Source organism: Pyrgilauda ruficollis, unplaced genomic scaffold (genome assembly GCF_017590135.1).
Source record: "Pyrgilauda ruficollis isolate IOZ18807 unplaced genomic scaffold, ASM1759013v1 scaffold77, whole genome shotgun sequence".
NCBI classification, from domain to species: Eukaryota; Metazoa; Chordata; class Aves; order Passeriformes; family Passeridae; genus Pyrgilauda; species Pyrgilauda ruficollis.
In genome coordinates, this window is record NW_024529599.1 from 2397097 (window position 1) to 2421079 (window position 23983).

The following is a 23983-nucleotide window of genomic DNA, read 5'->3' on the forward strand; positions in this document are numbered from 1 at the left end:
TGTGGACCCCACCTCACCCTGCAGAATGAATGGCCTTACAGTGCAGCTACAGGCCAAATGGAGTGTTGACCCAAGTTCCCTGTGCTGGCTTCCCAGGGAACTGCCACCTCTGTACTTCCAGTCAGAGAATCTTGCCTTCCACTCCTACAAAGCCATGTAGCTGATATGTGCCCAAAAGCAGTGGAGTGAACAAAAACTGGGGCTGAAAATCCCAGCTCACTCCCTCATCTGTTTTATCATGGGACTTCTAAACTGCTCATTGCATGTTCCAGAAATGAGGAAATTAAATCCTTTCGTGCAAGAAGGGAAATGCACATATTCGCAACAGCATTGAGAAGAAGAAATCCCAGATCTGCTGCTACTCATTCAATGTTAACTTTAAGCAGAGTTTGTTACAAGTTCCCATCTTATGTGTGTTAAAACAAGGTGTCTCCCCCCTTTTTTATGAATTAAATGTATAGGGCCTTGCTGTAAATGCACTCTCTTTGGCAGGCATTTTTTTCTTACCATCTGTAAAATGTGACACCTCTGTGGGTCTTGGAAAGGAAGCTGAGCCTCTGCTGTTCCAAGCAGAGAAAGAAGGTGATATTTATAGTCAACTAACCCTAAAACTGTGACTTTCAGAGCTGCACATGCTCAAGACATCCCCAGCTCTCAGCTCTGAATGTACTTCTTTATACAGATCTCTTCAGGAGTTGACCACACTTCATCCTGCTGTTAATGCTTTGAGAATTGGCATGAGGTGTGACATGGAAAGCAGCCTGCCTCATACCTGGCACTGTGCTTACACAAACAGCTTCTCCCTCACGTTACCTCCTGTCCTGCCCCACTCCAGTTGATATCTAGGCACTCCTGCATGGCCTGGGTGTGCCTGGAGGTGCTTCCTGATTGCTCTGGCTTGACCCGCTCAAGGAGTTAGCAGGTGAAAAGTCCCTTACTGTGCAGCTGGCATGAAAAAGAAGAATCAAATGCATTACTGCTGAATGAATCCAGATCAGATCTTGCCACTCCCTGGAACAGAAAATAAATGTCCGGTGAGAGGAGGTGAGTTCATGACTCCCTGACATTTGCACCAAAGGTGCCTTTTCATTTTCCTGCAGAGCCAGCCTGCATTTGAGGGAACATCACAGGAGTAATGACACGTTCTAGGTACCTCCATCTCCGTTCCCATCATTAAAAGGAAGCAGGACCGAAGTGAGCTGCCCATGATAGTGCTTCAGGCTCTGCTTTTCACCAGTGTCAGCAGAATCCTTTGCCATGGCACTTCCCAGGAGCTTTTAAGCTTCCCCTTCCATCTTGTCTGTCTGAGAAGTTATTACTTCCTTAATTCAGATCCTCTGAATTTGATTAATCCTCTGCCTTTGATTTTTCCCTCTCTGCTTGTCTGCCTTGCCAGATAGTGCACGGAAGTCAGCGCAAAGCCAGTGCAAGTCACAGTGTCTACTGTGAGCTCCAGGCTGCCCAGTGGCTCCCCTTGAGCTCAGGAGAAATGCAGGAGGAGCACCCCAGCGGGCACCCACTCATCACCGCCATCCCTCTTTAATGGCATTAACTGCTACTGGCAGCAGAAGCTGCCCACCATTAATTAGGAAGAGGAAACAAGTGGCAGAATTATTTAGGGCTCCTTATTTAGAGTCTTGTGAGATCAAGGGAAATACCCTAATTCAGGACTCTCTTCTATGGATACGGTAGAAAAAATATGAGGTTCAACAAGACCACCAAAGTCAATAATTTAATCAGTAATTAATTCACATGTCAATTGGACTGTGTCATTGATAGAGTAAACTTCTCTCTTTCTGTACACACAGCCTACAGTAGCTGTTTGTGAGGTGCCTCTGTACCTGTGACATCTCATCATATCAGAGGTGGTATTAATTTTGAGCATATTCTCAAATTGCACCCAATCCTGCTCCTTGGTGCAAGAAATCCAGGGGAACATGTCCATGTGTCAGGAAACATGAAATTCTCAGCACTTCTCTTAGAGTAGCTTCTCTCAGAGATTGCTGCAGGAGAGGAGATTTAGAGAGCCATAAAGGAGTAACTCCCAGCTATTTCTGAGTTTTCTAACAACTTGTATTGCAGTTGTAACAACAACTTGTATTGTAGTGCAATTCCACTGAACAAAAGTTTTGCAGTAAGACTTGCAAGGCCAACCCACTGTGTCCTCAGAAGATCTCATTCACCCAGCTGGCAAGGGCTTCTCCAGTGTTTCCTCTGGAGGGTTGCAAGGTGACTGTGTTGATTAGCCTGGCTCAGTCTGACATTTCAGATCTTGTAGGCAATCACCTGAGAACCTTATCTTGGGCAAGAGCTTATCTTCCCACACTAATGAGAACAGCACACCTTTAGCCAGGTTATAGTAAATGTCTAAAGTACATTCTTAGCAGTGCTCATGCTCTGATAGTACTTTGGGTGGGAAACAGCTCCAGTATCTCCATAAAAGATTAGCAGAATATTTTTTCTTTAGAGATGACATATTTTTGGGACACATCAGCACTGCCCTTCTCTGAGGTACTGGAAAAGGTTGCCCAGAGAAGCAGAAGATGGATGCCCCATCCCTGGAAGTGTTCAAGTGCCCTGAGCAGCCGGATCAAGTGGGTGGCATCCCTGCCCAGGGCAGGACGTTGGAACTAGATGAGCTTTAAGCTCCCTTCCAACTCAAACCATTCTCTGATTCTCTGATTTATAATTCTATTCTACTCCTTTTTGTTCTGGGGAACATTTTTGACCACATCCTTCTACCTGAGAGTTCCGCATTTTACAGAAAGGAAAGAAACTCAGACTCTTAAAATATTGAAGTAGATTTGTGGCAGCAGGATTACTTTGTGGGAGATGATGTTAATTGAACCAGATGCTGCAGCAAGTGGGTAAACAAATAGCAAGTGTTGGAAGGTCAATAATACTGTAGAAGTCCTAATAAAGAGGAAAGCAAACAGTGCTTCTGCATCACGGGGAGGTGAAACCCAGATGGTGTCCAAGGTGCTACACTACAAAACCTATTAGTTACATATAATCATGAAAATATATTGACTGAAGGCTTTTGAAAATGGATCCATGCCACCGGTTTAACCACATGTCTACAGCAGAAGCAATCAGCATCAAGAAAGAGGCTGCAGATGGATGGAGAAGTGATGTGGTGCTCCCTTAAGTCCTGCTGGGGAAATCACACTCCACAGCGCTCTGAAAGGGAGACAAGAAGCCTCTCCAAGATGTTAACATCAGCCTGAGTGGTCTGGATGGATGGATGGACATAGTCAGCCCAAAGCCAGCAAGTGGCCCAGCTTTGCACACTCCTCAGCACACACTTCACTTGAATCGTAGAATGATGTGGGTTGGAAAGGACCTTAAAATCATGTCGTTCCAACCCTCTGCCATGAGCACAGATGCCACTCACTAGACCAAGTAGCTCAGGGCCCTGTCCGACCTGCCCTTGAACACTTCCAGCCATGGCAGTTTCCACAGCTTCTTCCCGACAAGTGGGTACCACCAAAGCCCCCCTCCATGATCAGGGACGTGGCAGTGCCAGCAGGTCACACTGAGCTGGGGGCGCTGGGATGTCACCCGTAGTGTGAGGTGCCCGGGCTCAGGAGCAGAGCAACTGCAGCCCCTCACGGCACCCAGCGGCGCCACCGCCCAGAGCGGCCCGGGGCCCGCCCGGCGGGCTCCTCCCGCCGCCCGCGGGGAGGCTGCGATGGGCGCGCCGGCCCCGCCGCCCCCGCCCCCGGCCCGCCCAGCAGGGAAGGAGCCGGCTCCTGCCTCCGCCCGGTGCCTGGCATGCGCCGGTAGCGACTCTGCGCCCCTGCCGCGGCCATGGAGGCGTTCTGCGGGTCCCGCTTTTGGGTAAGCTTCTCCCTCGCTTTCCCGCCTCACGGAGGGGCCGGGACAGCGCCGCGCCCGCTCCGCCCGGGCCTTCCCGTGTGTCCCCCGGGCCGGGCCGGAGCGGGCACGGGCAGCCCGGTCCTGCGGCTGCTGAGGGGCTGAGCGGCACCGTGCCTCGGTCGTGGGGCCGTCCCAGAGCCGGCGGTGCGGTGCCTCCGCTCGGGCAGGAGCAGCAGAAGGGCCGCTCGGTTCTGTTCGTCCTTCAGCATCTCCACACCAGAGTCAAGACCACAAAGCATCCCACGGGGCTTGCAGCTTTCCCAGCATAGTCAGCCTCTGGACCTCACACTGATGAACCCAGGGCTCTTCCTTTCTATTTTAGCGCGTATTCGGCTCTTCGGAGTCACTTCCATGACTGGCAGGCTGCTCCCCGTTCAGTGCTTTGTTACTGCTAGAGGAGGGATGGGTTCGTGGCAGCCGACGGTGCTCACCAGCCCCGGCGGATTGTGGTGACTTCTGCCGGTACTCGGAGCCCTCAGTCCTTTGGAAAGGCTGATTGCAGCGGGCACTGGGTTTGTAAGCACAAAAGTTTGGAAACTGCTGCCATGTTCTGTTCTGAGTGTGTAAGTCCTGTTACTGGGTTTCCCCGAGGTACAGCGTGGTGTCTGCCTCTCTCTTGTGTAGGCAGACACTCAGACCATGAGAAGCCTTGGGGATTTGAGGACGTACGCTGAATCTGGAGCTGCCTCCCAATGAATCAGTTTTTGTGTATCCCTTTTTCTTACACCACTTTAGCTCAACGCAGGTTTTTTTTCTAATGAGAGACCGGAATAAAAAGGAATGTCTGAAGTTGCATCACTGCTGGGAAGCTACTACAGGACAGCACAAGCAGTTGGCTCTGAGCACTATATGCTGAGTTCTATCCTCAGATAACTAATTACCCTTCAATATCTGTCCTAATGTTACTATTTAAAAGAGGAGTTTGGCTCCTAAGTCCCTTGGTTACATTTCTTTGTTTGTATTTCATTTCCAAGTGCTCTGCACTCTCTCTGCCACAACAGCTGGCAGATAAGCTTGCTCAAACAAGTATTTTCATGTATTATTTCTACCATCAACACTTCTAGAACAGGAGCAAGCACAAACATATTGACCATGCTCCCTGATCTATTGGCTGCCTCCAGAAGCAGGTCTTAGCTTCTCAAGGAAGGCTGGTAGCAGCAGCTCTTGTAGCAGTTAATTTGTATGTTAATGTTAATAGCCAGACAGATTTCCTGGTTTGAAGTATGAAGTAAGTGTATCATTCTGTACTTTATGTTGTAGTGTTACACCCCAGCACCAGCATGGTGCCCTCTGTGCTGCTGTCAGGGTCTGTGCTCTCTGTGGACCTATTTCCTTTTTTCTTCCACAGGTGCTTGGGGTCAGAACAACTTTCCGTCTCTTTAATTGCTTTAAACAACTCAACAACTCTGAGAAATTTAACACTGTGACTCCATGAGCAGCAGGTTGAACTCAGTGGTTACCCTATTTTTGGCAGTATTTTCTGTTAGCAGGAGTGTACACAGTGCACTGATTTTGTAGGATATTTTAAGTGATGACCAGGTAGATGACAGTCATCTTGAAATGATTTGCTGTGCAAATATGTTGTTTTATAAGAAAATGAGATAGAGGCTTCTATCTGAAATCTGCCGACAAAAACTGGTGTTTCTGTGCGCCAAACTAATTAATGGTGTTCAGCTTTGCAGTTCAAAACAAGAACTTGATCAAATGTGAACCAGTATTAATGTTCACTTTTTCATTTATCTGATGAACTGAGACTCTCTGTTTTTTGTCAAAGGAAATCTAGAGTTTTTGGAAGCTGAATGTCATATGGGTGTCAGTTTTAAAACTGTTTAGAGTGAAAGGAAACATGCTGCTTCAGTTTAAGCAGTTATTAGTTTTGGAGTTTAAATCAACTACAATACTTTTCTGTTAAAATGGGATGAGAATAAAACCAAAATAGTTCAGAATTAGGTCATGAAAATGTTTATCTTGAAATATATCAACTTAAACAGATTACTGATTTATGTTGGATTTTTTTGGTTTGTTGGAAGTTTTGAAGTTTCAACTCCTCACCCTGGTTCAGGGTGGGGAATTTTGCTGGAAATTTTGCTGATTGCATTTTTTGTGGGGCTTTTTTTGCAGAGGCAAAATAATTTCCTGTTCAACCCATTTCAGAAATAAGAAAGGAAAGTGAATGCTGTTAGAAATCTATAAAAGCTTTTTGTCTTCCAGCTACTGCTTTACCTGTTGAACATGGAATCAGCAAATTGCTAATACAAATGTAGATTATTTATATATAAAAGAGGAACAACTGGAATATTATGTTTTTATAATGCATTATGAACAACCTCTTCATCTGAACACTTGGAATCATACTGTCTACTTCAGCTGTTAATGTCTCCTAGGAGTGTTCCCATGCTGAATGCCTTTGGGGAGGAGATGAATGTGATAGCACATACCCACACAAGGCAGGCCTTAGGTGTGTTCTTCACCAGTGACCATAATTACCTCCTATTTATTGTGTCACATATTTGCTGTGTGATAGTAAGAGTGCTAAATAGGTGTGCCAATTAACGTGACCCACGATGTCCATTTTGAGAAGCAGATACTGGTGAATTACCACTTTTTTGTTGCTCTTGTCCTCCACTGTAGTAAAACGTGAGTGGCTTCTTTGAGTGGAGAGTGAAGTGGTCTCCACAAGTGTTGTGGCCTAGTGATTAAAGAGCACAAACTTGGGAAAAAGCGAATTCTGTTCCAGTGGAGAGAAACCTTGTCTTTCTGCAGCTCAACCTCTCTGGGTACAAATTGGCACAGTGGCTGCTGTGAGATTAAAACATTGGGTGCTCAGCACTGGTGTTGAGTAATATTGGGATGAGGGGCAAATAAACACCTTAGTCTGCAGACAGGCAAAGTGCCTGGGCTTTAACCAGCAACTTGTATTTTGGGTGGTGTGAGAGAACAAGTGATAGAACATTTCAAAGGAGAGACCACAATTTCTCAGTTCCTTTTGATAGTGCTCAGCTGACAGCTCAGTTTCCTTGTTCTCCCTGTGTCTTGGTATCTTGACAGATGTCTTGTTTTTCCCCAGCCCATGTGGGGTGCTGACTCCTTTTTCATCCAGAAGCTCTTGAGTAATCCAGCAGGAAGTTGCAGCAACTCTCAAGAGTAAACAATACCTCAGTCTTGGCTTTGTGATAGTCCCATACAAAGCACCCCTTTAACCTTTAGTTTTGTGGGTATTCCTTCACCTTGAGTCATTCTGTCAAATTTTGGTGGACTTGGGCTAAAAGTCACACTGCTCTCTGAACCAGCAGAGCAGGAAAATGCATTTCCAAAGTGCCACAAGTTTCCCTTCTGCATAACTTCCTCTTTTGCTGCATCATGTTTAATTTATTTGCAGTTGAAGATGACTCAGGATAGTAAGTAAGATGGTAAGGCAGAAATATTTCTTTCAAGGAATGTGGCAAATAGTGTATACACTTGTAGCATGTGTACAAGTCTGTTTAAAACCCCCCACAACTTAAGTGGTTTGGCCCTAAATTAACAATAAAATATTTAATTTTAACAATTCCATTATATTTTCAGCTAAATCAGTTCCAGCAGAGGATGAGTGAAGCAGAAGGTGATAGGAGATCACTGCCAAGGAAGGATCCTGCAGCTGGGCGGTATGATCCAGACTGGCTATTGTTTATATTTTAGCTTCCCATTCTGCCACCCTGTGCTAAACACAGAATGTTCCTTGTTTATAGATATTTAAACATAATATAGATCTCTAACTGCATCCAACTTCAGCTGAATCCCATTCCTATAAATCTCTTCACAAATAACTGCATGAGGTACCTGTGTTCTTTCTCATATTAGGTAGGAGATCAAACTAGTTGACTTTGATAGTCTCTTCAGACATCAAATCTGTGAAGTTAGGCTCTCTCAAAAGGGTAGCTAGGTTGGCAACATCCTGAATTTAAAATCAGTTAAGTCAATTAATCAAATCAATCACTCAAGCTCCCATTCTCCAAGATTTTCAGATTTTTGACATGAGTTGAATGGAAGCTGCTGCTAATTGGTTGGGGCCAGAGAATCTCAATGTCAGGAGCAGGATAAATATAAATATTTAGCATTGGATTTGGAGTATTAACCAGGACCTGATACTGTTCATCTGTGTGTAAATAGCAAGACTGTATAGTCAAAGAGCCTGGATTTGACACTCTTTGGGAAAGACAAAGTATGGATCTGAGAGCTGTGAGCAAAATTTGATGCCACTGAAAGCTGCCAGTATTAAGTGAGTTCTTTGGTGACATTGTCAATTAATGAAACTCATCAGCTTTCAACACAACTGTTCCTCCCTGGGCCATTTTAGCTTATGTGACAGGGCTGGTAGCTGTGATGTTTGGGACTTTGGAATGCTATACAGTTTGCCTCCTGAGAAGAAATTATACTGGAACTAAATCCAAGTTGCATGAGGAGCCCTTTAAAATGTAGCTAAAATTTAGTCACTGTACTTAGGAATATAAGGCATTTTGAGATGGGCCTCACCTACCTGGTAGGCAAATTGCTGTGTCATGACAGAGATAATCCTTTCCTTTCAACATGTGCAAATTTGTAATGTATTAAAATTAGGAGACTATTAGTGTTTAATTTTTTTAATCAAAAAAAAAATCTTTTGAAAAACATATTAAATGGGGTCTTTGATTTTTCCCAGTAAGCTCATGCTTGATTTGTCTCCTGATCCGTTGACTGTGATGGGCCATTATCCACTTGAAAATTCCTTGGCTGAGCTTGTGGAGAGCAGCATGGCCATGAGACAGAGATCTTCCTGGGAGTGTGCCCAGGCTTTTGAACACCCAACAGCCCTGATTCAGTGCTGGGCCTGTGTGAGCTGGCATCTTGTCCCTGTGCTAATCTTGTGGTAGCATGAGAGGTGAAGTCGATGCAATAAAATTTAGGTAAATTACAGTAATGTTACATGCCAGTGTTATAAAGCCTTGAATTACAACAGATTGAAGAATGAAGGAGATGGAGAAGAGAAACTGTTTCATAGGAGTTGTTTCAAAAGTCAAAAGACAGTTTCAGAAATAATAATTTCATTTTTCTCTCTGAAACTGAGAATGCATTTGACATTTGTGCAATTAAAAGAAAAATTCTCTCCTCTTCCACCAGATTTTTATTCTAGAATATCTTCCAACTGGTCTCAGAGCAGCACTGATGGCAACTTTTCTGTGACAATGCTTTTTATTAATAGTATACATCAGCCCAGCTGGATGGGCTAGCCTAAAATGGCATTACAGTAGGACTGTGTCATGTGCAGCTGTTTTTGCTTTTCCTGTCTCTTCAATTGAGCTACATTTATGATGATCCTTAAATTAACTGAATTCCTTTAACTGAAAGGAGATGGAATGGCTTAAATCAAGGATATCCCAGTCATTATCACACTGGTCTGCAACAGGGCACCCCACTCCTTTATTGGTGCTTGCACAAGGCAACAGGGAAAGCCATCAGTGATGCCAGTAACAGGAAGATTTCTCTCTGTCATGGTTTGAGGCTGGTTTGACCACAACCTCCCAAAAAACTCATTTCCTACTTAACCTACGACACTCTCCAACAGTATATAGCTGTGGTGAACTTTAAAAGACAGTTGGAAACTTCCTTCCGTAGGAACAATCTTGTTTCATTTTCCTCTCAATTCTGCTTTTGATTCTAGAGCATTTTTACCTGTATGACTGCACCATGCCCTCCCCTCCACAAGTTAAAAATGTCCCTCTGTCCAAGCAAGAAGACTGAGTGTTACTGAATCAGCTGAAATAGATGGATTTTACTTTTACTTTAGGTGTATGTTGTCTTAGATCATATATGTAGTGTGGTCTCCTTCACTATCTCCCTGAGGCTGCAAGTGCTTTTCTGAAAAAAAAAGCCTATTACCTGGCTCCCATGGCTATGGGGAACATGAACCTACCTTTTTTCATCCTGTCTTATTTTTGTACCTGTCAGCAAAGAAGCTCTGAACTTCTAATCCTAAAACTCAAAAACTGAAAAGAGAATAAAAAAGGAATTTACTGTCTAGTACCACTGTCTAGTCCTCAAGTACATGGCGTGGTTAGTAGCATTTGTATCATAAAAGTTCAGCTTGAGCAAAAACCTGTGACAAGTTACTCCACAATCATAAACTAACTGCTATAGGCTCTGGCCTTGTGCCAGGCCTATTTGATCTCGTAAAATAAGCCACTAAAGAGCTTTTTATTGCTAGAAAATAAAGTTTAGCTTCCTGCCCAGTGTCCTTCACTTAAGTAGACAACTGGTGCAGTGTGCTTTGTAGAACAGAAGGATACCGTTTCTGGTTTTTAACTGTGTGGTTCATGCAGAACTGTAAGTGCTTATGTCCCTCAACCCCGCCTTCTTTCTGAGCAGTGTTGCTGCAGTGAAGAATGTTGTTACCTCTTGCCCTTACCAGGTGGGGGAAAGGTTGTTCTGTAATCAAGCCACTCAGGATTAATGAAGCATCCAACTCCTTGTGTAAGGGTGACGCTGTTCCTTTGGAAATGTAAATGGGTGATGGTGCTATGAAAAGCCCATTTGAAACTGGCACACTTCTTGGAGGCCTGGAGCTTTACTTGCTGGCATTTGTGCTGTAAAATGACTATTAGAGTTGGTCCCAAAGAGTTTATTAACAGGGACCTAGCAGAGGAGATGGACAGCAGGTAGAAATGGGAAGCGAGACATGGAGGGGCTGAGTTGAAGCTTGTACTGTAACTAAGACTGAGTCCTGGTAGTTCTTAGTGTTGCAGTTCAGATCCACTCTCATTCCTGGGAGGAGACAATGTGGTAGAGCCAAGAGAAAGACATCCTTTTTATTTCTTTCCTTTCCTTTTGATTTTTTTTCCTTTTATTTATTTTTTTCCCCAGGCTGTGCAAGTGAAAGTCCGTGGCAGGGTATTGACCCGACCTAAGGGCAAAAGAAGGGCAGGAAGAGTTTGCTTTGCATTTTATTTCCCACTAATGATTTGTTCTAGTTAGAAACCATTCCTGTGTTAATGTACTACAGGGAAGCATTGTTACTTTCAGTTATTCACTTCCATATCTTCCACACTGGATGTGTACCTTCCAGGCCAGCTTTCCAGTTTGATTGTTAATCTTCCATAACATGCAAACTAGTGATGACTGACACGGAATCACTGATAGGGTTTGTGTTAGCCTTGTGTAAGGTGTGAATGACCTCAGCACAATGGCCTTCACCCTACAGCAGATAAAGGTTGGGTTTGTGTTTCCTGTGCTTTTCACCTTTCTTTTGGAGCTGTAGAAATTTAGAGAGAAGTGTGTATTAGTATCCATTTAAAGGAGAGAACTGCTTGACACTGCAGAAATGCTGTAAGTCTTCCCTAGGGTTTGGATGCTCTCTGTTACTGTTTGAGGAACATTACTGCAGCATCAGTGATGCTTCAAGATTTTAGCTTTTATATTTTTCAGTTCCCGTACTGCATTAGTATATAACTCTGAACTCCATATAGAGTGTGAATAAGCTCTCTTCATATTTTGGTCAGACAAAACAATCCTTCCAGGCCTGAGATCCAAGGACACCCTCTGGCTCAGCCCCTGAAAAGTATAAACAAAAGTGAGTAGGGGGAAAAGGTGGGGGGGCGCAGAGAAAACTGGGGGAGTATGACTTCATTACCCGAAGCTGTAGTTGGAGGATTTCCCTGATGTGCAGAGAAACCAAACTTATAATTGTGTGAAGAACTCGTGACCCTTGTCCATCTCGAGTGTGGCCTCTGCAAGGCTCCTGCACTGCCAAAGGTGTACCTGTTGAAGGCCTTTAATAAATACCTTTAATAAATACCTCTTTATTCTCTTAACTTTATCTAGCCTCTGTTCTAGGTAGCCACTTCATGGCATCATCAATAATTATTTTTACTGCCTGGTAAAGCCAGTGTGAGGCAGCTTTATTTTAAGCTTCTGTAATGGAGTAGAAATTGATTTAGACTTAAACTCAAGACCAATACTCCACCTGCTCTTTTTCAACAGGCTTCTTTAACATCATCTGGGGATTTTGGGAAAGGGACAGGCAGGAATTTCCCTCTCTCTGTTTTGCAGCTGAGTTCTAGGCTTTCTGTTTGTTCTTTAAATTCCGTAATGGGTGATGTGCAGGAAGCCCACAGGAATTTCCCTCTCTCTTTTATCTCTTTTAAAGGCATTATCAGTTTCAAGGGTGGCTTTTTCAATAGCAGTGTTCTTTTCCAGAGGGGAGAACGTAATAGAAAGTATGAAGTATTAGAGCAGATTTAATGCTGCTCAGAGCCTCCCCTGTATTCAACAATTCCTGTAATTAAAGATGTTGCATTTAAAACTAGTAATTTAAATGCAAGATCTCAGAGCCTCCCCTGTTGAATATCTTCCTGTAATTAAAGATGTTGCATTTAAAACTAGTAATTTAAATGCAAGTCCTACCGCCCAGATTGCCCTTAATACAAGAATTGTGTTTATCTAAAGACAGACTGGAGTGAAGGGTGTCAGTGAAAGCTGTGGTGAGGGCCCCTGTCAATGATATCCTTAACTGATCAGGAGAAAACCCCACTAATTTGTAAGTTTTAAACTTCAAGAGACCCCTTTTCTTCTGTGAAGCTGTAACAAGCATCGCTAATATTTTCCCATGGTTCTTCCCACTGTATTTTAGTACTAGAGGATTAGGTAAATCGTGTGCCCAGGGATTTCAGTATAGTGGTCTGGTGATTTCTGCACTACTGTATCTCACCAGCAGAGCCTCCAGCATCCAAACATCCTGCATCCAAGGGAATGCTGCTGCGTTTGGCAGTCAGGAGAAGCCACAGAGCACAGTGAGTCTCGATTAGTAATAGGTCACAGGTTGCTGTCCTCAGCACTTGCTTGTGGGTCAGTGGGATGACAGCAGTGCTGGCTGTCATCCTGGATGACTGGATATGAAATTGTGTTTCCCAACATGTGCTGCTGAGTACTTTCTCTTGTGAGGGGGAAGTGCCTGGTGCTGGATCACCCCCCAGGTTCACAGAGCTGCCTGCAGTGTCTTTTCAGTGGGCTGTCACTGAAGGACAGAACTGTGATGTCCAGGGAAAGGTGAGCAGCTCTCAGGAGAGCACAGAGCCACGAGCCAAGGAACAAGGGTGCTCCCCAGCATCAGTGTGTTTGACCTCTTTCAGCAGCAAATCCAAAGAAAACCCTCACACCCAGACAGTCCGAGGTGGGTCTTTTCACCCTCAACCAGAACAGGACACAAGAAACATTACAACTTGCTCTGTTTCCCAGGACAGGGTTCAGAAAGACAAAGCCAGATTAAAACAGGAACCTTGAGGACAGGAGGCCAAGAGCTGGTGTCTCCCTTCAGCCGTTGCTTCTTGTGTTTGTTCTCCAGGGTGGAGTTCAGTAACTTCACTGCTGCATTGAATATGTAACAAAGTTGGCTTGCTCAGGAGAGATTGTATTGAGCCTTTGTGTCATATTCTGACTGAAAATGAGTCGTTTAGGGTTGGAGTGGATGTTGGAATACACACTGTCAGTGTGGTGATTTATAAAGCTGTTAATTGGAACTTCTGGCTCCATGAAGACGGATCCTGCTTGATAAAAAACACAACTTGAAGACTCCCTGATTTAAAAGTAATAGTAATAATAATAATAATTAATTGTAGAGTCCCTGTTACATGAAACATACATGGTTTAACCCCAGCCAGCAGCTGCTCACTAATCCCTTCCACCTCCCTGCTGGGATGGGAGAAGACTTGGGAAGAAAGTAAATCCCATAGGTTGAGAAAAGACCAGTTTAATAATTGAAATAAAATATAATAATAACAACATAATTGTAATGCAAAGAGAGACAGCCAAAAAAGAGAGAAACAGAGCAATGTATCAGCTACCAAGGAGAAAATAAAGTATATTTAAAAAAACTAAATACTTAAGAACTCTATCCCAGGACACATAGCAACATTAGTCCACTCCAGTCTGGTCTCAGGGAGAGCAAGTTACTTGTATAGAATTCAACTACTGAAGTGCTTTAGGCACTATGTCTTCTAATACAGACCCTCTCCTGTTCAGGATGGGAACAGTCTGCTCAGAGCAGAAGCAGATCCTTACAGAAACAGGAAAGCTTTTTTCCAGGAAAGCTGCTTTTTCTGATCCAGGATAGAACTGGACCTGGAAAAGCATCACCAAGAAGCCAATAGTCAGTCCTGTTACCTTGGCCATAGGTCTCTTCTTCAGCCCACATCCCTCTTTCCACGTGCTGTGAAGTAGTAGGTTCTTGTTGGCCATCACGTGGCTTCTGCTTCCTGTAGCTTCACATAATTTTGGAAATGTTCCAATTTTATTCTCAGGGATAATTCTATTGAATCTCAAAGTCCAACCTTTTTTTTTTTTTTTTTACTGAATTTTTATTTTCTGGCCAGCCGCATTTTTGCATTCAGAAGTGCAAACCCTTTGCCTTGTTTAAATAAGAGTAAATGAAAACCTTCCAATGGCTTGGCAGCCCTGCAGTCTGTGTCTTGGATACAATAGGCAGCTTGTGTTCAGTTCAGAAGTTAATGGACATCTGGGGCAGTTTCTAGGTTGCTGTCAGACAGAAAGCTATTTGTGGACATTTTTGTCCTGTAGGAAAGGTTTAAATTAAAAAGTGGGGGGAGGGTCCTGTGAATATCTTTTTCCTTAAACAAAGTCTTCATTTTATTCTGAGCTTCAGTTATTGCTATTCTTCATCTGCTTTCCTTTTCTAGGACTTTTTCCAATAAGCAAAAGGAACACAGTTGCAACATGCTCAAGACATTGCTAAACCACATGTGATTTAAAGAGGAAATTAGTATTTTGTTGAATAAATGAGGGTAGATAAGCTCCTACTTGGGAACTAAAGAGCTCCAAGCTTCTACAGGGCATCTCCTGCCCCAGGCAAGGTAGCTGCTAGAGGAGCTTATTATGTTGGAGATGCTGAAATGTTTTGATGATGAGCCAAAAAATGGGTGCTCTTTAAATGTTATCATCCATTCTGGTGCCAGAGACCTGCTTGCTGGAGGTAAACACAAAAATAGTTTGAATGTGGGGCTGGAGTTTTGTTTTGATCTTGTGTTTGAATTGCTGTGTAATTGCCCCGTGTTGTTGATTTGTGGCTGAAGGTTGCCTGAGGTCTGGACAAACCTGTTGAGGAAATTTGGGCTGGTTTTATTCTGCTGACCCATGCTGTATGCCTGAGTGCCTCCAAAAAAAGCCATTTCTTGGCTGGAGAGGCACCAGCTGTGGAAAGGGTGCAGTTCAGATGTGGAGCTGGTGGATTTGTGCCAACCTTCACTACTGCCAAAGCTGAAGCACTGAATGAGAAATGTGTCACAGTTCAGCCAAACTGTCCTGCACCCAGCCAAGGCTTTGTACTCTCATTACACTTAACAAGCTCGTTCATGTGTTTGTGGACAGGTTCAGAGATGCACATACCTTCTGACACATCATCAATGAAATGGAAAGATTCTCTGCAGATTGTGGCTCTTCAGTTCTCCTAAAATCAACCACTGCTTTCAGCATTCAATCTCGTGTTGGTAAACAAAAGCAAGACTGGAAATACTTTGAGAAATTGATTTTCAGAGCAATCTGTTACAAGGGATGAGAATTGGCTCCGTGTAACTGTAACACTTCTACAGAGAGCTCACACCCAAAAATGATTAAGTAAATTGTTGTAGTGCAGAGATAAGGTATATTTGAAACAGGGATATCTTAGTTTTATCATCATCTTGTTAATGACAGTACAACAAAGTCATTTTACATTCCCTGCACGTAGGTATTTATCTACCACATGTAAGATGTCACATCAGGTGGCAAAATCCAAGTTCTGAACTTCCAGGAGGTTTGATTAAAACCAAATTCCCCTTCACCGTACTGTAAGTTCTATTTTAGTCTGAATTTGTGTAACTGTGCTTGCATGCAGTGCATTCAAATCTTTAGGTACAAATGCATATGTGGCTTGTGGTGTCCAGGATCACAGCTGCAAAGTATTACTTGAAATGTTTCTGAGAAAACCTGGTTCCTACCTGCATGTTCAGTACATTCCTTTTGCCTTTGTTTAGAACAGGGAAGTAATTAAAGTTGGAAGCATATCAGTAAGAAAGACAAAGTGTTAGTCATAAATGGAGGGGATTTTCCCAGGTCAGCATAAGATTGGTCTAAATCTGATCATTTTGTCCTGTTCTGGACAAGACATTCTTGCTGGATGAGTTCTCAGATGGAGGATTTTTCTTCAAGAGCTTTATTTAGCAGAGGCAGTCCAGGCTGGGAATGCCTGAGGAACATGGTATTGCCAGCACCTAAGCCTCAGCAAAGACAGAAGCAAAAGGGGATTGTCTAATACAAAATTTTTGTCCAGCTCTGAAATACAGTAGGGCAGAAATCTTTCTCTTTTAGATTTTGCTCTCTTTATAGCTGTAAATGCTTAGTCCTTTCACTAGAGCAGATTAACCAAAAGTGCTTGGGGTAAGTATTTTGGGAAAGCTCTTACTCAGGCCATGTGGTAACTCCATCAGGAGCTGAATACAACTTCATTCAAGCAGATACTCCAGTTGGCAGTACTTCAGCCTCTCTGTTTAGAAATGTGTCTCGTCCTTCTTCCAGGATTCCAACCTTACAATACACACGGACAACCCAGACCTAACACCATGTTTCCAGAACACCATCCTGGCTTGGATCCCCAGCATTTACCTGTGGAGTGCTTTACCTTTTTACCTTCTCTACCTGAAGCACAACAAACGAGGGTACATCGTGCTGTCCATGCTGAGCAGGTTCAAGACGGTGAGAGCTCTTTGCAGTGCCCCACATGCCACATAGACTTCATTTTTATTAGTTCAGCATCCAAGGAAGTGCTGCAGTAGGGTTTAAACTAATTTCCCTCTGATTTGTCATATTGAAGAGCTTGCTCATAGGAGCAAACAGTTTGTATACAGATCTCTGAGGAAGGCAATCCATCCTAGGAGTCCACCATTCTCGGCAGAGGGAAGAACTGATTGCTCTGCCTTGAGCAGTCTCCCTTTATGAGCCCAAACTGTGCTGCTTCACCCTTAAGTAATGTTTAAACCACTGAAAGCTGAAAAGCAAAGATGTTAAGGTAGGTCTAGTGGGAATTGTATCTCTTTGTGAAAGTAAGCGTGAGAAGGGTTTTTTTTCAAGCCACTCTCCCCATGAAATAGTAATGTGATTTCATCTGCACCTTGTGCTTAAAAGTTTTCTGGTGTCAGCAGCACCTCAGGTCTGTGAGTGCCTGGGTCTAATAAAAGCAAGAAAGTTCCTTTCCATAGGCCATTAAATAACTTGGATTATTTCTGGAGAAAAACATCAGGCTTCTGCTTCAGGGCACTTCTGCCTTTACTCTGGGTGCTGCCTGTGTTTCCAGTCAAAACTAAATAGGGGGAGAAATCCAGGCAAATACAATAATCTTTCTACTGGTTGTGATTGGAAATCCCTCAGAAAACAGTTGAGATCCTTGGATTGAGTGCAATGGGACAGTTATCAGACTGCAGCTGGTCAGTGCTATGATTGTGTTTACACAGGTTTGTTTTGCTGGGAATCTGTGAATCAGAATGGGGATTTTTTAGCTCTCTGACTGCCCCTGTAGAGGAGTTTACCAAATGTCATTTCTGTTTCCCTCCTCTTAGCTGTTTGGTGTCCTGCTGTGGTGTGTGAGCTGGGCAGATCTCTTCTACTCCTTCCACGAGCTCCTGCAAAACAGAACCCCTCCACCAGTCTATTTTGTAACTCCACTAGTCGTTGGCATCACTGTGGTTTGTAGCTGTTTCTGTTCACTATGACCAGTATGAATAACTTTTTCTTAGACAGATGAAGGATGAAGAGCTCCTTTGCCTTCACTGCCTTATCTGGACCTCTTTTAATTGCATTATTGGTATTTGTGTCACTGAAGCAAATTTTGCTACTGAAAAGGCTGGAGTGACAAATCTCTCTCTCTCTCAAGTAGATTCAACTTTGTAAATTAAAATATTTGTAATGGAGAGATTGTCCTGCCTTCCAGCCTGCTTTCACCTATTTATCCGGGCTTGTGATCCAGGTCTGGAGAGAATTTGAGTAGGACTTTGCCTAAATAGAGAGATACAATAGAGCATGGTTTGTGCATTGTTTAGTATAGTATTGGACTTTGTAAAGCTGTGTCTGTTATCTGGTGGTTGTTCCTCCATTAAGCAAAACAAGTTGGCTTTGGCTAGGATGACAAACAGGCTTGTGGCTGTTGTATGAAAAATAAAGCAGTAAAATTTCCCCATTAAGTTTTTTAATTCCCTTGGCTGATTTTGTAAAAAATATCATTTTCTAAACAAGTTATGATGGTCTGTCTGATTGGAGAAGTAGCAGCTCCTACATTTGTTTAAAATGTTTGTAGCTAATATTTAATTGTTCCCAGCCCTATGTGCAAAGGTTTAAAAATTGAATTCTGAAGTTGAGGCTCTGAAAACACCAAAAAAAATTATTTCAGTGTTAATTGCTCCTCTCCTTACATGATGGAGGTTTTGCCATTGACTTCTGTGAAGTCATGATGGGGCTCATTTCCGAGAGGTCCTGCTGTTCTGCTGTCCTTCCAGTCAGTGGTGGCTCTAAGAACTGCCAGCTGAGAGTGCAGAGAAGGGGGGCACTGGGATGGGGTTGTGTTCATGTGTTCCTGTATTTACTTTTACAGCTCCTAGCCACGCTACTTATCCAGTACGAAAGGCTGAGAGGAATTCAGTCCTCTGGAGTGCTCATTATCTTCTGGTTTTTGTCTGTGCTTTGTGCCATGGTGCCTTTCTGGTCAAAGATCATGACTACAACAGCGCAGGTAACAAGCTATCCTTGTTAGCACTTGGAGAATAGGAAATGTAGCACCCACATCTTTGTGAAAAGAATAAATCACCCGAGTTTGGAGTCAGATCTGAGCCCAGGTTTTGCCAGAGAGAGAGAGAGGAGTTTGGTTCCATTGTTTTAACTCAGACTTATGTAACTAGAAGGGAACTGCATGTCCCAGGCAATGTCAAAAAGCAGATTTTGCTTAGCCCAGGGCTATACTGGTAACCTGATAGACATAAGAGAGCAATACCCACACTGTGTATATGTGAACAAACTCCTGTCTTTTTTTGTCTCTTTCCCTTTTGCAGTCTTTTGCTTAAATGGGGATAGCTAGTAATCACAAAGGACACACTTTAAAATGTGAAGTCCCTTTTTTACTTAGGCAGATTGGCCACATTAGACAGCTCCGTGTGCTTCCTTGTGTCAGTGCCTGATGTGCTGAGGACAGCATTTTAACTCCACTGGGGCTGGAAACAGAGAGGAAGTTGGAGGGAGAGGAAAGAAATCTGGGCTGTTAAGATTCCTGTTTGAAAACACAGCAGGTTCTTCTAAAGTAAGAAACTTTTGAGTTTTTCACAGAAACAAATTTCACTAAGTAGGGCAAGGCAGATTGCTCCAGTGATTAGATCATTAAAGCCTGGGAGAAAAAAAGAGTGCTTGGAAAACATTAAGATGATCACTTCTCCTCAGTGAAATCAGTGTTGATTCTGTTTGGTAATTTCTTGTTTTTATTCTTGCTTCTTTGTAACATTAGCAGCATTATCCTGTTAGCAAGGATTTTCTTGTAGCAGGCTGTTGTAAATATTCCAGCAGAGATTGCATTAAACCTTAACTGAGAGCCTGGGTAGAACTTTGTCAGATAATAGCTGCAATCTGGTGAGACCATTTCAAACACCACTTAGAGGCAGCTTTAATAAGTGAAAATATTGGACTATCAATGTTGAATCCATAATCATCTTGAAATTGTGGGTGCAGAGCCTTAGAACAAGTCTGGGTAACATTTCTCCTCCTCTGGCTGCCCAGAACCAAATATTCCTTCTCTTGCACTTAAGGTTTAAGCATTTTAAGTGAACAGTGAGACTGTTCAGAATAGCATTAGGGCATGAAAGAGCTGTATAAAGGACATACCCTCACAGCAAGTTGTTTTAGGTAAACTGCAGACTCATGATTAGGAAATCTCTCTAGAGCAGATGGAACTCTTATTATGCAATGCAGTGTTTTTTCTGCAGCTTCTTCTGAAAGTATTTGGCACTCACTGCTTTGTCAGTGACAAGATATTAAAATAAAAGGATATTCTCTGATCTGGGTTGACAATTCCTATGCTTAAGACATGATTGTGCAAGAACCCCCAGAGGTAATTTAAAAGGATGTTATGTAGACCTGATTCCACAGGGTGTCTGCATGCAGTGAAGATGTATAAGCACTTTGAACTTGACATGATTTAATGAAAAGCTTGAAGATAAGCATGTTCTTAGGCACTTGTCAGAGTATGAGCATACTTTGTGAGATTATTCCTGCTAGGAGCTGCTTTGCAGTACTCAGCTGTAAAGGAAGAAAGGAATTGCCAAGAGAAGCAGTGAGAAAGGAGAGAGAGAGTATGGGGAACTTGGAAGTGCAATAAAACAATCATTTACAGTGTTTCTTTTTCCTCTAGGGCCATGTAAATGAAAGGTTCAGGTTTACCACATTTTACATCTACTTTGCTTTGATAATCATTGAGTTGATACTTTCATGTTTTAAAGAGAAGCCTCCATTTTTTTCCCCTGCTAATATAGATGCTGTAAGTATTTTTCACTTTGCTTTATTTGGATTTTACAGACTATATGGTGTTTTGAGAGTTCCACTGAGAGTACTTGTCATTGAAAGCAGCTTTGGATTGTCATAGAGATGGCAGTGCTTAGTGACCCTCTTACAAAATACTGGGTAGGAAGAGTAATATTGGGGTCTTTTTCCATTATCTGTGTCATCAGAAATGGCTTGAAGCTGTGTAGTGAAAGCAGCTCACCTTCTTGCTGCTTCACAGCAGTGTAAATTATATTTATGAGCACTGAAGTGTAATAATAATTATTTCAAGAGGGTTTTTTGAGGATATGGTGCTCTACTTGCTTAACATTCATCTCAAGTTAGCAAAAGTGTGTGAGGTTTGTCTTAATAAATGAGCTCTGTATGTGTTGAGAACAGATATGGAAAAGCATTAATAACAGAAGATATTAGTAGTGTCATAGGTTAAATTTCTTCTCCAATTCAAAAATAGTCCCTCTAATTGGATTTATGTTTGAACCAAGCTGAGAGAGAAGTTGAGCTCATGTCCTAAAATGAACATCTCTGAAACTGTAGAATGACATTTCACTTTATAGATGTGATTTAATGGCAGTGTATGAAGCAATTTTTAGGTATAAAAGGAGTTCAATGTGGGAAATAGGAAATGAAAGAAATCAATTTTATGTCTCATTAGGACATAGGTATGTACATATAATATACTATATAATATGCCAAAAATTATCAAAATAGACTGTTGTCATGTTAAAGTAATAGTAAATGTCTTGCTTTATTTTTTTTCGTTTTCCCCCCTCATAAATTCATTATAGAATCCATGTCCAGAGTTAAATTCAGGCTTCCTGTCACGATTGACATTTTGGTGGTTTACCAGGTGAGTTTTTTCTTCAAGCTGACAAACCCAAAACCTGCTTCTTGTGGTCTGTGTTGCACAGAGTGAGCAGTACAGAGATTTTCCTTCTGTGAGTAGTTGATGTTGGATGCTCTTTCACCCACGGTAGTGTCGGCACTTTGAGCATTTGCCTTTTTAGAAACACAGAGCCCAAACGTTTTCTCTGCAAGGTATGGCAGCAACAGTATCATGACAAATGGGATGTGCAGCCTGGCTGTGCTCAACACGTGCAGGAATATAACCTAAACCAAGATGTAGCTCTGTGCTCCACAAGATGAATTGTGGCAGCCTTTCACCCAGCTGAGGGTGCATTTTTGTTCCTGTTGAGGTTCATGGGTGAATGCTTTTTTATAACAACTTTTTCTGTGCAAAAGGGAAGGTAAACTAGGTTATGTATATAAATTATTGCTGCCAACTGAGGTCACAGACAAAAGGTATGTGTATCAAAGATGCAAATTTGAGATTGGGCCTGCTACTCCATGATAAAGAAGTGGAACAGCTGTCAAAAGTCGTGTTAAGACCCTGTTTTTCCACAGTGGTTCACATCTTCATTCTTCCACCCATGTAACTTTATTGTCCTGGTAACAGCCCTGCAAAGTTCTTTTTAGTAAGAGGATGAAAACTTGCTAAACTTACAGAATGTTCAGCTTCCCCAGTGAGATTCTTGGCAACTAGGATGTTTGTATCCCTTGACAAAATTCTGCAGTTCTCAAAAAAATCTGATTTTCTTTTTACTCCAGTGAGCTCCACTTTTACATTTTGTTCACCTCTGACAGTTATTCCAGATCAGCTTTATTATTTTCACTTCTAAAGCTTCACTGTTTCCATTTAACAGCACAATTTCATCCAAATGCTTCTGTTAGTTGGTTTTTATTGTCCTTTTTTTCCTGAAATAATGTTTTCAATAAAATACATGTAATTAGAAATACATCATGTCTTTTCCTTAATTGCAAACATCAATAAAAAGAACAAAGGGTGATAATTATTCTCCAATCTCCCTTTCTGTGGAGTATCTTCTTGCTTTTGTTACCTTAATAGTCCTAGAATTACTGGCAATGCTTTAAAACTGAAAATTCAGTTTTCCAAACTAAATTTGACTGTTTTTCTCCATATGTGCAGCATGGTAATTAATGGGTACAAAAGGCCTCTGGAAGAGAAAGATTTGTGGTCACTGAACGAAGATGACACTTCAAAAACTATCGTGCAACAACTGAGTAAAGAGTGGGACAGAGAAAAAGCAGAGTGCAAACAGTAAGTACACGAACAAGTCTGCAAATTTGAGAGATTGATCTGAGTTAAATTGCTCATCCATGAAAATGAGCCAACTAAAAATGCACCCGCCACTTCAGCTTTTCTGTTCTTCCCTCATTAATAGTTAAACTTCCTTTTTTTAATATGTCCAGGCGGAGGCAAACAGGAGCCCTGTGGGGCTTGTGTGTCACCAACACACTTTTTGGGTGCTTAAAATCTCCATGGGCAGGTGGTGCCACTTCCCATGTCAAGAAGGGCTGAAGATGTGTGAGAAGAAGCTGTTGAGTTGGTTGGGTGGTAGAAAATGAACAACTTTTCACCACTGAGCTAGTAGTTGTCTAACTGCATAATTGCATCCCTCCCAGGTGTGTTGGAGCACAGCCTCTGGGCACATGAACGAAAAAGAATTTCTCATCATCTCCAACATGATTTTTTTGGCCTGGCAGTACTTTTAGCCTTAAGGCTCTCAGCAGTGAGCAAGCCTTCACTTCCCAGTAGTAAAGAAACTCAAAACATGTGAAAGGCAGGAGGGGAAGAGACATCCACTTTATTGCTGAGACCCTACTGCTGTTGCCTAGAAAACTAGCAGCAAAATTGTCCTAGTCTCTGAGGGAAATGGGATAAGGGTCAGAACTTGCATACAGTTATACCCTTGCTTCAGAGGATTTCCTTCTTATTGCATGTTCTGTCCTAATCTAATCTTAAAAAAAAATCTATTGTGCAACTCTATTTTCTTCTCTCACTGTTTGGTGTCCAAAATGTTTCCAAGCAAATAGATGTGATAATAGTGTGTTTCAAATTAAAAATGTCAATAAGGAGGGGGCCTGTGCTTCTATTTCCTTTCATTGTGGAGATTTCTTCTCCATGTGGAAGCTTTCCTCCGTTCTCTTTTGTGCATGTCCTTGCCAAATTGTAAAGACCCTATTATTTGATAATATTAGGAGAAAATTATCATTTTCTTGGCAAAGCTAAATATGATGTGGAGAGTTCCACTTTGCAGCTAAAATTTGAAATATTTCCAGCGCTTCACCAGCAGCTGTCCACTAATGCTCTGTGTGGATGTGTTATAGTTCTACTTGAGGGTTCATTTTCAGGGGTTTTTTCTTTGTCTTAATGTCTCTATTTTTATGGTGTCAAATAATGTGCATAGTCTGGGTTCTGATCTTTTTGCACAGACATAAATCTTAACTCCCTCAGGCTATTTTATGGTAAGAGCACAGCCATCATGCAGGAGTGCATGGGGTCCAGGAAAACTTTTACTAGGAAACCAGAAACCGTGCCTGGAGTTTTGTCAAGGGATTCATTGCGTTTTGGAAACTATTCATATAAACTGGGCCCAGCTGGCAGTGAATTTAGCTATAAATTATGAGTCATATTTAGCTCAGGTAAAATTTTGTG

The 23983-nt window shown here is 42.4% G+C and overlaps 1 protein-coding gene across 1 annotated transcript in view; it reads left to right on the forward strand.

The window, feature by feature from the left end:
• The first annotated feature begins 3745 nt into the window (after positions 1-3745).
• ABCC3 (ATP binding cassette subfamily C member 3) overlaps positions 3746-23983 on the forward strand; it is a 47409-nt gene continuing 27171 nt past the window's right edge. The window contains exons 1-7 of the mRNA XM_041486633.1: positions 3746-3840; positions 16456-16632; positions 17493-17618; positions 18521-18658; positions 20321-20446; positions 21255-21316; positions 22454-22585. Coding sequence (XP_041342567.1) covers positions 3811-3840; positions 16456-16632; positions 17493-17618; positions 18521-18658; positions 20321-20446; positions 21255-21316; positions 22454-22585 — 791 coding nt within the window. The 5' untranslated portion in view covers positions 3746-3810. The remainder of the gene's footprint in view (positions 3841-16455; positions 16633-17492; positions 17619-18520; positions 18659-20320; positions 20447-21254; positions 21317-22453; positions 22586-23983) is intronic.